Raw genomic sequence first — 14388 nt, 5'->3', positions numbered from 1 at the left:
CATAGCCTGTAAGGGGAGAACAGAGATGAGCCATAGAAGAGGACAGGCAAGGAGGGTGGTTCTACCAATGGCCTCTGACCTGTGGAGGTCCCTCACTTTGAGGTCTCTGCTGTGAACTTGTGCAAAGAACAGTCCCCTCCTTTTGGAACAAAATCATACCTCCTTCCTCTCCCAATCTTGTCCCTCTGCAGCTCTTGCAGCTCCCTCCTTGGAAGGAAGCCATCCCCTTACAGAAGCAGAAGTCATCTTCACTCTGACATAACCTTGACTGATGCATAAACTCCTGCAAATCTTTCAAAGGCCCCTCCTTTCCTAAGCCATTTTCTTACACATTGGTCTGGATTAAAGGAAGCGTTTTAGAGCCAAAAGATGGCAGGCAGAATAGAGAGGCTCATGAGGAGACAGTAATAAAATGAGAAATGAATGTGAAAGGAGGAGGAAGGTCCTGGGGGTGGGGACAGATGTTGCCCTGCCTCTTGGAGGACCCTTTTCTTACCTGGCCATACAAGAGAAAGACATAGGCTTCTAGAATAAAGTTGGCCAAAGGGTTCCTGATTCTTCACAGGATATCAGATCTACAAGGCATTGGCAAGTGAATTTTACACTGAATTCTGCAACAGCCTTCTTCCTCTGGGTCCACATGAAGGATTCCTTATCCCCTGCTGGGGCTTTACCCACATGATCCATCAGTGTTTCTTGAGTACTCCTGTGCCAGGACATGGTGCTAAGGGGCTATAAAGATGTTCTGAGGGTGGACCTGTCCTACAGGAGCTCACAGGCAAGGACAAGCAAATAGAGGAAGAAAAGCCTCTGAAACAGGAGTGTGTTTAGGGGTGACAAAAGTCCCGAGAAGAGAGTGACGAATTCTTTCTCCAAATCAGGGCTTTACTGAGCAGGTGATCTTTGAGCTTTGCTAAAGAACCCTCCATCCTCCCCTCAGCGCACTGATGCAAGAAGCTTGTGGTTTTAAGAGCTCTGGCCAGGACAGGTGGCTGCAGGGGGTGTGGGGGGGGGTAGTGGCAGAGGGATGGGGGGGGCGGGGACAGCGAAAGGTGGAGGGGGAAGGGGACTGGAGAGAGAAAAGAGATGGGCTAAGGAGGAAGAATGGGAAAGGGAGAGGGGAAGGGGGAGGAGGAAGAGAGAAGAGAAAGGGAGGAGGTAGGGGGGAGAAGAAAAGAAGAGGGAAGGAGAGGGAGAGGCAGAGGAAAGAGGGAGAGCGAGAGGGAGAGCGAGAGAGAGAGAGAGAGAGAGAGAGATTTGAATTTCCCATCTGGAAGGGGAGCGGTAGCACGTCAGGGCCTGGCTGAGGGGTGTGATTGGAGGGCGCCTCCGGCAGCCGCCCGCGGCAGGAGCCGCGGCCCCAGCTCGCCTGGTGGAGTTGCACGAGGCGGCGGCGGGAGCTGGAATAGCAGAAGAACTGCCTCGCTGAGTACGCCCGGAGCCCTGCAGTGGCTCAGACGGTTTCGTGGACCGCCAGGTCGGTGCTGACCACGGGCCGGGAGGGCGGAGCCGGGCTGTGGGCAACAGGGTCCCGGCTGTCCCGGCTCTGCAGCTGTGAGGCTGCAGGGCAGCCTGGGAGGCTGGGGAGTACGGCTTTCGAGGGGACAGCTCCCCAAGACTGGCCGGGAACCGGAAAGGGCGGCTGCACCGCAGCATTTGAGACCCTCCTGGGCGCGCTCGCCGTGGTGCTGAAAGGACAGCTCCCCGCGAGGGTGAAAGCTAGCAGGCAGAGGAATGGGAGTGAAGCCGGAGCAAACTGGGAAGGAGGAGTGGGCCCCGACCCGGAGACCTCCCGGCAGAAGCCCGAAACAGCCTGGCTCGCGGGGAGCCAGGACCGCCTCGAGGGCGGCGGGACACTCAAGTCTGAACCTAGAGAACAACTTCGAGTTCACGGGGTTGAGGGTGGGGGGACGTCTATCTAAGCTACTTCAGGCTGTGCTTAACCTGGAACCCTCCAGAGCCCTCTTCGCCCGGGAGGAGGGAGCCTCCCCCGAAGGGGTTCCGGCTCCTCGAGTGAGTCAGAGGGCGCCAGCAAGGGGGAGGGCAGCCGAAGGTGGAGGGGAGGAAAGCCTCAAACGTCGATTGGAGGTGAGGGACCAAGGGGACCATTTGTCCTCGGAGGAGGAGGAGCCGAGGTCTGGCCAGCGCACGTTCTCTGCCCGGGGTCATTAGTTACCGTCCCATCTGAGGCCCTCACGGGCCCCACTCTGCCCCCTACCCCATCAAAGTTTGATACCAGGCTGGGTCTTGGGGTTGGAGCTTTGTGTGTTGGGGGAGGGGCGCTCTCAGTGGCCAACCGCGAGCTCCAGGGCAGAGCTGCTGGCTGTGCTGGTCTCCGCAGGAGACCGGGAGAGGGGTGCCTGGACTCCTATCCTTTACTGCGGGGGAACCAAGAAGCCCCCGCCACTTCTGCTTTTCTGAGGAAGCCGGTTCCCTACCCCCTCCCATCCCCCACTGCTCCTTCCCCTCCCCCAGGGCTTCTCCTTTCCAGGGCGTAGAGTGGGGGTGGGGTGGAGGATAAAGGGACATCCCCTGTCTGTGCCACCGCCATTAGCGTTAGGGTCCCCTGTGAAAAGGAAATGAGTGTTGGGCTGAGTTGCGGTGAATATAGCCTGGACTTGAGCCATAAGAACAGAAAAACAGCTACAAGGACAAACACTGCAGGTGCCCGAATCTGCTTGTCGGATGGCGGGGCCCAGTCCCGAAACCGCTTGGGGCTCAGAAGGCCAAGCCTGAAGGAGGTACCTCCGCTGCCTTCAGGTTGGGACAGGCTGGAGGAAGTCGGGGAGGGAAAGCTGAAGATGTATCCTAGGTTCTGGATGCGCTAATGGCAGAGAAACGTGCTGCAGCAGCACCCCTCTCTCTTCCCCTTTTTGTCTCCCCTCCCCCAGCCCAGCATCACAACCACCACCACCCCACAACCATCACCACCACCACCACCACCACCCTTCCCGCGCAGGAATAGACCAAGGTTTCCCGCAGAACCGCTGAGGAGCGCCTCCTGGCGGTCTGGCCCAAATCCTCAACAGCATGCAACCTGCCCGACCTCAGCACTCCTACAGGCATATGGCAAAATATCTACACACACGCCTGCACACACGCTCACGCAGACTCACACGATGCCGAAGTTCAGAGCTAGACACGCAGGATCACACTCTGAATGCATATACTCACATACTCGCTGGCACACATTAAATTCAACACAGCAAATATGTCATGAGGCTCTACCATGAGCCAGAAGACGTTATGGACTCTGGGATAAGGGAAATGAACAAGATATAGGCCCTGCCCTGAAAGGAACTCAGAGTGATCAGGAAGGGAAAGACACATAGCTAGACAGAGTGCATGAGCTGCAGGCAGGCCAGGCTGCTCTAGAAAGTACCATGGGTCTCAGAAAAGGAAGACACCAGCACATCTCACCCAGGAGATCTGGGATATTTTACAGAGGGAGTGATGTTTGAGAGGGAGCTTTGAAAATTAATATTGCTGTTGCTGCTTTAACAGTGATGATGATGATGATGATGACAGCTAATATGTACTGCGCACCTACTGTGTGCCAAGCACTCAGCAGAGCACTTTATTTATCTCATTTAATGCTCACAACATGCCTTGGGTATTATCGTCTCCATTTTACAGATGAGAAAAGATTAAACCACTTGCTCAAGGTCGCTTAGTAAGTAGTGAAGCTAGGATTTGAACTGGCAGAGAGGAGGTTAAGAGGCTCCCAGGCTGTAAAAACAGGAGGAACAAATGCCCAGTAGTTTTCAAATAGAATATGTGTTCAGATATAGCTGAAGCAGAACCACATGCAAGGGATGGGAAAGGAACAGCAAGGCAGGCAGGTGCTAGACTGTGCAGGACTTGAAGGTCAGCACAAGGACTGTGGTCAGTTTAACAAGGCCATGGCAAGCCACTGCAGGGTGTGTTTGATGAACAGATCTGCCAGTCAGAAAGACTAATTGGACAGCCATGTGGAGGATGGATGAGAGCTGAGGGAGGGACAGACGTAGAGATTATGCACCAATCCAGAACCTCGAGGCCCTGAAGTAGCCATAGCAGAAGCCATAGCAGAAGAGGGTGCAGATGCAGAAGGCCTCCAGACTTTTTTCTCAGCACTCCATCCCAGTTTTAATTCACCAATTCCTTGTGTAGTTTTTGTCCAGTGTCTACCTCCCCAGCTCACTGAATACTGTGAGAGCAAACATGACTCCCATTTCCCTACCACAGCTCAGCCTCCAGAACAGCACCTGGCAGAGTAGATGCTCAGAGACTCACTCAGATGAGTGAGTGAGTGAGGGAATAAAGAAATCACTGACTCCAGAGTTTTCAGCTGAGGCAACTGGAACAAGGCACACTAGAAGAAAAAAATGGTTGAATAAGGGAAACAAGGGTGAGATTGATCTTTGGACAGATTGAATCTGAGATTACCCTTGTGACAATATCCAGCAGAGATTTAAATGTGCAAGTGGTGTAGAGAGTGTCTGTGAATAAAGAGGGGCACAAATCAAAGGGTTAGGTGATATTCCCAAGGGAAACAGTGGGGGAAGGAGGCACAGCAGGAGAAGGAAGAGGGAGAGAGATAACTTGGGGAACATCTACATTTTAAAGGAAAGAGAGAGAAGACTTGTCTGAGAAGGAGGCTTGAAGACCACAGGAGTGCTCTGTCATAGAATTCAGGAGATCCAAGAAGAGGGCTGAAAAATAGAGGGATGGGGAAAGAAAAGAGGTCATCATCAACATCTGATGCTACAGAGGGATGGGAAATCGCTCCAGGATCTGGCATCTGGGAGGCCTCTGGTGGCTCTGATGAGGGCAATTTTGGTGGCAGTGTAGAGGCAGTGGATCTCTGCTCTCACAGAGCCGCAGGGCTGACCCGGAGGTGAAGGAGTGGAGAAACCAAGTGGAGACCCCTTCATCACAAAGGTAGAGGGCAGAGAGGAAGGGAAAAGTGGTTCAGAGCAGGAGTTGGAGAAGCAAGGGGATAAAGAGACCCATAGAGAAGGACTGAGGATGTGAAGAAGAGGGAACATGAAAGCCTGAAGGAGAGAAGATCTGCGGCTCAGGCAGATAGATTAATTTCAGGAGGAAGGAGGGGGACCTCATCTTCAGAAACTAGGAAAGAAGGCTGCAGGAGCTCATACCACCTGGGATCAATCATTCTGATAACAGTCACCATTTACCAAGCCCCCCTACCATGTGCCAAAGGCATAGTATACACTATTTCTAACCTTTCAAAGGGGTATTGTATTCCTCATTGCATGAGGGAGGGAGGTTAAGACAATTACTCACCATCACAGAGCTAAAAAGTAGCAGATTCAGGATCAGAGTCAGGTATGCCTGACCCAGAGCCGACCAGCCTTCCAATGCACCACCTGAAGTGGGAGGAAAGTCATCTGTTTAAAGGGATAGGGGAGGAGGACATTGGGCATTGAGAAATTGGTTAAGGAAGCCTCAACAAGATGAACAAGAAATTACTTGAGAGCTGAGAGAGCCATGCTGGGAGTGGGCAGCAGGACTCTGGGGTGGACCCAGGAAGCTACTAAATCCCAGCAGGCTACAAGGGGGGCACCTCGAGCAACAGGGATATAAGTATCCAGAAGACTCAGCCCTCACTGAGTAGATGTACTTTGCATATTGCAGGGTGGGGAGGGGTGGTAATCAAAGTTCCTTGAATGGATGCTTAGAAGCAGAAGAGTCCAAAGAAGGAGATGATGCGGTGATACAGAGATGGCATGTTGACTTTGAATGGTGCCATGGGATATCCAGAGGGAGGTGTTCAAGAGGAAGGCAAGTGTACTTCTTGACTCATTTATTGCCTATTTCCCTACACACACACACACACACACACACACACACACACACTCGCTCACTGAGTTCACACACTCCGAAATGTAATCTGCATGGGGGCAGGACTTTGTCTGTCTTGTTCACTCTTAAAACCCCAGTACCTAACACACTGCCTAGTACATAGTAGATGCGCAACTGAAACTTGGATAAATGAATATAGGGGTCTGAGAGCCCATAGATGTCTAGGTATCATTAAAGGATGAGTTCTCCTATGGAAACTTTAGAGAGGAAAAAGAGGCACGGGCTAAAGTCAGGGTCCTAGGGAAAACACTTACTGAAAAAAGGAAAGGAACAACAGGAGGCAGCAAAACTGGGGTGGGGAGGGAAGAGGGAGCAGTAGGAGAGGAGTGAGTGCAGTAGGAGATGGAAGAGAGGAAAGAACTAAGTCACAGAACCAAGACAGAAGAAGGATTTGGGGACACAGTTGGGTGGTTGGCAGTTCAAATGTTGCAGAATTGCTCCAACAGAACCACTGGGAAGGAGGCCCAGAAGATCATCTGGTCCAGGAGAGAGACTTGCCAGAGCCGCAAGTTAGGGATGAGGCTGGACCTAAAGCCCAGGTGCCCTGTGGACCAATTTGAGGCATCTCAAATTAGAGTCCCGTGTCCTCCAGCACCACCTGCCAATTCTTTAAGCTGCATGGAAACAGAGAGGAGGAACCCAGTAGTTCCTGAAATCATTTGATTATTAAAATTGTTCATTTCCTGTTGTTAGAAATGTAGTCTCTTCGAAATGTTTTTGAATCAAGTGAAAACATCTTAATTGACTGAGCTGAGCTGCCTTTCAAACTCAGAATTCTGGATCAGGATGGGTTCTTTGCATTTCCTAGAAATCCCACTCTTTTTTTGCATGTCCTTATAAACATGCAGTCAGCAATGGCCCACACTAACTAGCAGCTGCTACACACCAGGCACTTGACCAGGATCTCCTCTTCTTCAAATATCAGTACAAGGGTAGGCTTAATACTCCTGTCACTGGTAGGGAGCACACTGCTTTCCCAGGGGGCCAACCCAGGATTGATCAGAGCCTGGTTTGTCTAACCAGGTGTGTCTAACCAGTGGTCTAACCAGGTGTGTCTGATGCTAAAGCCCCTGGCAATGTTTTTCTACTCCATCATGACTTGCCCTCCTCCAAACAACCTGTCGGGTGGTATGATCATGTAGAAGTCCTCAAATAAACTCTCGGGCCCCATTTGATGGAAAGATCTCAGTCTGCTGATATGTTTTCTCATTTTGAAAGAAATGAGGAAAATCCATCATCAACAAAAAGCCAGTGACCTTGAACTCAACCTGGTTGTGATATCCAGGCTGCTTCTCTGCCACTGTTTCCCTTTTTTCTCCTAGCAAATCATAAAGACCCCAAGGCTGTGCAGGCTCCCAGGCCCGGGGGAGGAGGCCTGGCCCCAGGTGACTACATCACACTTTGGATAGCTCATGGATGCTCCCCTCCACACACAAAAAGGGATTTGTGGTGGCTTTGTCTATGGGAAAAAAACCATGAAACTGAATGGTGGAACTAGAAAGGAGACCTAAGAGTTACATCAGGGTTGAAATTTTCAAGGATTTGAAGGGAACAAGGTAGAAGGAGGTCAATGGAGGAGGGAAGCTCCACCTCTCCCCACTAACATTCGAATAGTTCCACTTCTATGTATTTTGCATATTGAGATTCCCACTATGATTTTATTTGGAGGAGGCACCTGGGGGCTCAGTGGGTTAAGCCTCTGCCTTTGGCTCAGGTCATGATCTCAGGGTCCTGGGATCAAGCCCCACATCGGGCTCTCTGTTCGGCTGGGAGCCTGTTTTTCCCTCTCTCTCTGCCTGCCTCTTTGCCTACTTGTGATCTCTCTCTCTCTCTCTCTCTCTCTGTCAAATAAATACATAAAATCTTAAAAAAAAAAAAGATTTTATTTGGAGAAAACCTTCTCATGCCAAAAAAAAAAAAAAGAACAATTAAAAATATAATAAAAACTGAAAATTGGTAATTGAGAGAGAAGGGGAGGATTAACATAAGCTGAGTGCTTATAAGGCCTGTGCTTGGTACTTTAAAGGTCCTAAGCCCCAAGATTATCATGTCTCCAACCTCCCATGTGTAATTCAAAATAAAAATCAATATTAAGCTATAAAACGCAAAAACTTACATGTTTGTTGCAGTAAAAGTAACTTATTTCTCCATTTGTCTAATTTCAGAAGTCTGGATATGCTCATCCAAGCTGACTATTCTTTTTTTAACTGGCCTCTGATTTGCTGGGGCCCTAAGTATGCTCATTCCATCTAGGGGTTGATCCAGTGGGCCAGGCAGAAATTTTCTCCAGTCTCCACAGTAGCGCTGGGAAAAGAGGCACCACCATTCTTTCATATAGTCGAGGAAACTGGGATTCAAGGGGGCCCAGTAACTGGCTGAATGTCACATGGCAAACAAGAAATGAGGGAGGTATAAGAACAGAGCTCTGTCTGTCTGACTCCAAATTCCAGGTTCTTTCTAGCACTCCTGGGTTCCTTCTAGCACTCTTGGCTTCAACCAAATTAAAGCAATATGGTCAAGATGAAGGGTTTAGAATCCAAAGACATGTGACCACACATATGTGCCTGGCCTGCAGCAAGTACTCAGGAAATAGCCCCTTTCCATCTCCTTCCCATGGGTGCCAGGGCATCCGGTCCTGGCCTCAGCTGATGGAGCCTGGGGCCTGAACCAGGGCGAGGCTGCCATTTGTGTGACCTGAGGCCTCTCACATCTGATCTCCGACTCTACTCTACAGGTTGACACATCTCCCTGAGCCAGGCCTTGCCAGAAGCACTGCATGCAAACTTGACTGCGCACTAGGGCACGCTAACTGGAACTGGCGTCATGGACTTCGTCATGAAGCAGGCCCTTGGAGGTGAGGCCCCGAGTCCAGCATTCCTCACTCCCCGACCTGAGTCCCAACCCAGCTGGGAGGGACCCGCAGAGCACTAGGCCCCTCCATCCCCAGCCCTGACCCCCCGACCCTACTTTCTCCCTCCCCAACCCATCCACTCTAGGGGCCACCAAGGATATGGGGAAGATGCTGGGGGGAGAGGAGGAGAAGGACCCAGACGCACAGAAGAAGGAGGAGGAGCGACAGGAGGCTCTGCGACAGCAGGAAGAGGAGCGTAAGGCCAAGCATGCACGCATGGAGGCTGAGCGGGAGAAGGTCCGGCAGCAGATCCGAGACAAGGTCAGCACCTCCCAACTGCCTGGAGAGTAGAAGGCATGGAGGTCAAGCCGCCCCCCTGCACTACCCCACCCTCCCCACAACTCTCCGCAAACCGCAGCTCCAACTTTAGACCTAGCTCTGAGCGCTGCTCTCCTAAGAGGGTAAAGTGAGTGTCACAGGCACAGCTCCCTGGAAGGAGTGTTATGGGACTTGAATAAGATAATGCCCATGAGACGTGCTCCCTAATGTTTGCGGCTGTGGTCCACAATCTTGTACCTGAGACATTGGAGACCGAATGTTTGCAATCCAGAATTTGGGAATTTTAGGAAAATACCGTAGTGCCTGAGGACCTGTTACCTTTGCACCTCACTCTCAGTGGATTTGCAGCTGTCACCCTCGGCCAAACAGTTCAGTATATGAGTCTAGTCTCACCACTGCAAAAAATCAAGGCTGTAAGTAGCCTCCCATGAGCTCAGATCAAGTTTTGTCATCCAAACATAAGGAAGGACATTCAGATGTCAAATCTTGGGGGATTTCAGAAGAGCAGAGAAGTTACTAGGGGCAGGTATTAATTTTAAAGGAAACCCCATGCACGGACGCTTATGGAGCACCAGTTAAGGACAGGCACAACCCCATAAGGAAGGCATCCTTATCCCTATTTTATAGATGAGAGGACTGAGGTTTGGGGAGTTTCCAGGAGCAGCCCAGCTGAACCTGCATGACCTTGAGACCCACCCAGCCCTCTCCTTGCCCCATTCATGCTCATGTCTGCCCTCCTCCTCCCCAGTATGGGCTGAAGAAGAAGGAAGAGAAGGAGGCAGAGGAGAAGGCCGCCCTGGAGCAGCCCTGTGAGGGGAGCCTGACCCGGCCCAAGAAGGCTATCCCTGCAGGCTGTGGGGATGAAGAGGAGGAAGAGGAGGAGAGCATCCTGGACACGGTGCTCAAATATCTCCCGGGGCCACTGCAGGACATGTTCAAGAAGTAACCGGCCCTCCTGCCCTGTTCCCACTCCACTTGTTCCTTTTTTTTTTTTTTTTGTTCTTTCTTTTCTTTTTATTCAGTTAAGTCTCAGTTCTGAAGGGGAAAACCTCAATTGACCTCTGCCCCCCTTCCCCGGCCAGGGACTCCTCCCTCTCAGCACTCTCTCACACCCCCTTCATCCTGGGGTATCCAGCCCCCGCCTCACTTCAAATTGCTTGAAAAAGGGAACACAGCTTCCCCTCCCCAGAAGGGGGCATTGAACCCAGTGTCAGAGGTACTGAGGGCCCCTCCGGAAGGAAGCCTAAGGTCTATGCTAGTGTGGTAACCCCCATACATTCCTTCATGCACCCCACTGCCAGGAGGACCATTGTCCCCAGCCAGCCAAAGTAATAACACATTCCAACCCTGCCCAGCATGCCGACCTTTGGCCTCTGACCCACAGTGGGCCTCCAGGTCAGGGCAGGGGTGTTGAGTGGCCTGGCTCTGAGGAAGGGAGTCAGGATAAGCCTGCCCTGTGAGGGCCCAGCCTGAGAGGCCCTGCTGTATTCTGGCCAGGCCTAGGTCTTGGCAGAAGGCTGGGGCCCTCCTTCTCTCCTTCCCCTGAGATGGCACCCAACCCAGGATTACTCCTCTCCCAACCCCACCTGAAGAGGCATAGCCCCTGCCAAGCCAGTCCCTCCAAATGGATCCTCTTTGGACTTTAACTCATCTCTGGAGAGGACCCAGGGTAGAGCAGCCCCTTGTTTCCCCCCTTCCACTTGGGTCCTGGCGCCCCACTGCCAGGCTGGGTCCAGTTTTCCCAGCCAAGGGGCTACCCAGGCCCCCCCAGAAAATACTTGGAGCCATTGGGCAGCGGTGGCCCATGCCATGGGACCCCACCATTGGTATAGCCAAGCTGCCCCCAGTCCTATTCACCCCTCTTCCCACCCTATCCTGTCCATGTGCTTCCAGAGCCCCATGGTCCCCAGGAGGACCTTTCCTGGCCAAAGCCCCAAGGCTTTGGGGAGAAGCCAGTTCCCACTTGACAGAAGGCATCTGTCCATTCATTTCATTGGCCAAGAACAAACTCTCCTCTGGGATGTGTGAAAATGACATTTGTTCCCCACCCCACCCCAAACTGTCAAGGCCTCCTGCTCAGTCAGTTGTATAAGAACGGGGGGGCCAAGGAGCAAATGAGAGAGGAAAGTGTGTGTCCATGCACACATAAGTGTGTGTGGCAGGGACTGCATCAGCAACTGTGTGTCCTAAGATTGTACCTATAGGTGTGTTGTTACAGTGTACGTATGTCTTAAGATTGTGTGTGTCTGTTAATCACATCCCTGTGTTAGATAAGGATCGTGTGTGGGAGGCAGCCTTGTGTACGTGGGCTTGTTTGAGGGGGTGTGTATGGATGGAGACTGTGTCGTATCTGTTTTCTAGCCATCTTGTATGTGTGGTAGGGTTTGCACATGTCAGCTTGGCATGTGTTTGGGGAGAAGGGTATGTGTTAGATGTGGTGGAAGTATGTGTTTGAGAGAATGTCAGATGTGCTGATACTGTCGTGTGCACGTGTGTAGCTCTGAATAGGCAGTTGGATGCAGAATGAGTGCTGGGGGAGAAAAAAACATTTTGGGGCATCTTAGCCCCAAAACCAGGTGGCCACATCCAACAGGAGACCTTGTCCTTGGCCTAGAGTCCTCCCACCCTTGGGGGGCTCCTGCCTGAGGTCCTCAGAAGCCCACTGGGACTGACCCTGGCAGAGCCCCAAGAAGCCATGCTGGGCCCCCACCAGGGCCAACCCCAAAAGCAGGGCCCAGGGAGGGGGCGACTTGCCTGCCCCTGAAGCTCTTGCCCCATTGACCCCCGTTTGCATTCTGCAGATTTTCCATGTTAGTGGATTTATGCTTTTATTTCAGAGAGAGACACGTGTCTTCTCTGTCCGTTTCCAATAGTTAAAGCCATATCAGTTAGACTGCAATACTTTAAAGACGAGACAAAACAATCCATATGTTTAGGGAACCAGAAAAATCCCCTGGTCTGTCCCTTCTCCAGGGAGCAGGGCTCCAGCAGCTCCAGCTCCCTGGATTTGCCCTTCTCCCCCGCCCCCGGCCCCTCCCCTGTGCCCCTGTGTCCTGCCCCCCATCCAGGGGGCCTGTGTCTGTGCCTGTGTCTGTGATGGGGAGCCACCTCGCACCCCTATTGTCTGCTTGTCTGTGTCTCTTTTCCTGGGCAGGATGGTCATTCTCTAGAGCCCTCGGGGTCCTGGGACAGAAATAGGCAGGGCCCAGTCCAGGGGCCCCAGGCCTCCCCAGACCCTGTCTGTGAGCCCCACCTAGACACAGATGTGGATTCCAAGTGTTCAAAAACGTCCCCTCCTTGACAGGGGCCCATCGATCTCAAAGGTAGTGCCAGGACACAGAGAGTGCCAGATGGGCAGCAGAGACCAAGGCTCAGGAAGCTTCAGGTAAGCAGAGGAACCCAGTCATGTCAGATATTCTGGGACCCTCAGAGGATGTCCCTGGTGGTCTCCACAGCCCCTCTGTACCTCCAGAGCTGGCTCAGGGTTTTCTCCATATAAGAGTGCCCTCCAGGGTGGCTGGATTAGTCTGAGGTATGGCCTAGACTCCTCCAGACTCCTCAGGTCTACTCCTGAGAAGCAGGACTAGGAGGACTTCCTGGAGGTGATAGCAAGGGAGGAGTTCAGCATGGGGCACACCTGCCTCCAACCACTGCCAGGAGATCACTGTCCGATCCAGGGGGCATGATGACTATCATTCCTCATAGAGACCTAACTGTGGGAAGAAGCTAACGTGTGACCCAGTGAAGATGTTGTGTGCAACACACACATGTGGAGGGAGAAAGGGAACAAGATATGTGTGGGGTGTGCTCTGGCAGGGAAGGGATGTTCACCTGAGGTACCTGGGGTGGGAGGTGTGTGTGATCCACCGGATGGGAGGGGGATGGGTGTGCCACACATAAGTGGGACAGAGGTGCCTGTGATACACTTAGGAGGCGGGGATGCGGAGGGAGAAGTCCCAGAATTCAGTGCACACTTACAACATATCAGGGAGACACTCTCCAGCTAGGAAACTAAGAAGGAGTGATCATTTGTATATGGTGAAAACAATGAGGTGCAAGGGAGTGGGCAGCACCTGCGGTGGGCAGGCATGGTTGCCAGGGAAGACCACGGCCAGACTTGCATGCCTGGGAGCTCACCAGCAGAGATGAGGGAGAATTCTTCTCTGGATCACCCATGCTGGGTACAGGCAGTGAGCCAGGACTTGCACACATGGGCAGCCTCGGCTCCTGGAAGGTATCTTTACCAGCAAAACCATATAGGGTCCCCCCAAAGGCAAGCAGGAAGTCAACAGACTTTCTTAAGTAGGGGTATGTGTGTGAGAGAGAGAAAGACAGAGAGGGAAGGAAGCAGCAGGGGAAGAGGGAGAGAGAGACAGGGAACAGAAGTATTTCAGCAACCCAGGTCGCTCTCAGGTGGGACAGCTGGTGGGCAAAGAAGCTGTCTTACAGGCTCTGGCTAGAGGATATGGGCAGAACCGCAGCCCTGAGAGCTCCCAGCACCTAGCTGGCAGAGTTTCCCGCCCCACCACCCAGCTGCTCCAACCTAGGGTCCTGCATGCCCTTGATGGGACAGGCAGCTGGGGATCAGATGGCTCAGGTGATGTATGTCTCCCAGGCCTGAGGACATACCTTCCACACGTGTCCCCTACTCCCCTCCCTGCTCCGGCTGCCCTACTTCTTCCCTGGGGAGAGAATGGGAGGTGTTTGTGCTGGTTCTGGGGTGGGGGTTCTAGTGAGACTCAGGTGAGGACGACCATCCTGCTCTCGCGGGGGAATCCCTTTCCCACATCTGTGCTGTGTCCTTGTTGCTCTGCTTTCTTTAAATGTGTCAGTGCCTGGGGGGAGGGGAGGGGCACCCCCTCATGCCCCCTGAATCTGACCAAAAGCCATGGCTGTTGCTCCCCCCTTTGTATGACGCAGATGCTAAGATGTACCAAACCAACCACGACAACAAAGAAAAGACCTTGTACAGCAACTCTTGGTCTGTCTGTCTTCTTCTGTCTGTTGGCATCACCAGGGCAACACAAGGCACCAGCTGAGGTGAGAGGGAGCTGAGCCACAGTGCTCAAGAGGCCCCAGAAACCCTTCCATTTTACCCACACTGCTAGCCGGGACACTGGAAATGACCCCAGAAATCAACTGAGGCTGGAGTCAAGGCTGGCCCGAGAGATTCAGGGCCACTCACCTCCTGCCCTTCAAAGTCAGCTGTTCAACAAAGCCCTGGAGCTGGTGTCCCAACCTGGTCACAGCACCCCACAGCCCATCTCTGGTCATCCCTCTCCGAACGCTCCTCAGGAACTGGCATACCAACATGAAGCCAAGTCCCACAG

The 14388-nt window shown here is 52.6% G+C and overlaps 1 protein-coding gene across 3 annotated transcripts in view; it reads left to right on the top strand.

Annotated features, from left to right (window-relative positions):
- Nucleotides 1-14033, top strand: part of CPLX2 (complexin 2) — an 81987-nt gene extending 67954 nt beyond the window's left edge. For 2 of the 3 annotated variants that reach the window (XM_045075591.1, XM_004737562.3), the window contains 3 exons: nucleotides 8603-8722; nucleotides 8865-9040; nucleotides 9807-14033. In XM_045075591.1, the coding sequence (XP_044931526.1) occupies nucleotides 8692-8722; nucleotides 8865-9040; nucleotides 9807-10004 (405 nt within the window). In that variant the 5' untranslated portion in view covers nucleotides 8603-8691 and the 3' untranslated portion in view covers nucleotides 10005-14033. Of the gene's footprint in view, nucleotides 1-1196; nucleotides 1478-8602; nucleotides 8723-8864; nucleotides 9041-9806 lie in introns of those variants that run through there. The other variant, XM_004737563.3, reaches the window with a different exon arrangement.
- The last annotated feature ends 355 nt before the right edge of the window (nucleotides 14034-14388 follow it).

This window comes from Mustela putorius, unplaced genomic scaffold (genome assembly GCF_011764305.1).
Source record: "Mustela putorius furo isolate JIRA1106 unplaced genomic scaffold, ASM1176430v1.1 tig00000145_pilon_pilon_pilon, whole genome shotgun sequence".
Classification (NCBI taxonomy): Eukaryota; Metazoa; Chordata; class Mammalia; order Carnivora; family Mustelidae; genus Mustela; species Mustela putorius.
The sequence above is the reverse complement of the archived record's forward strand: the minus strand, read 5'-3'. Positions and strand labels throughout refer to the sequence as shown.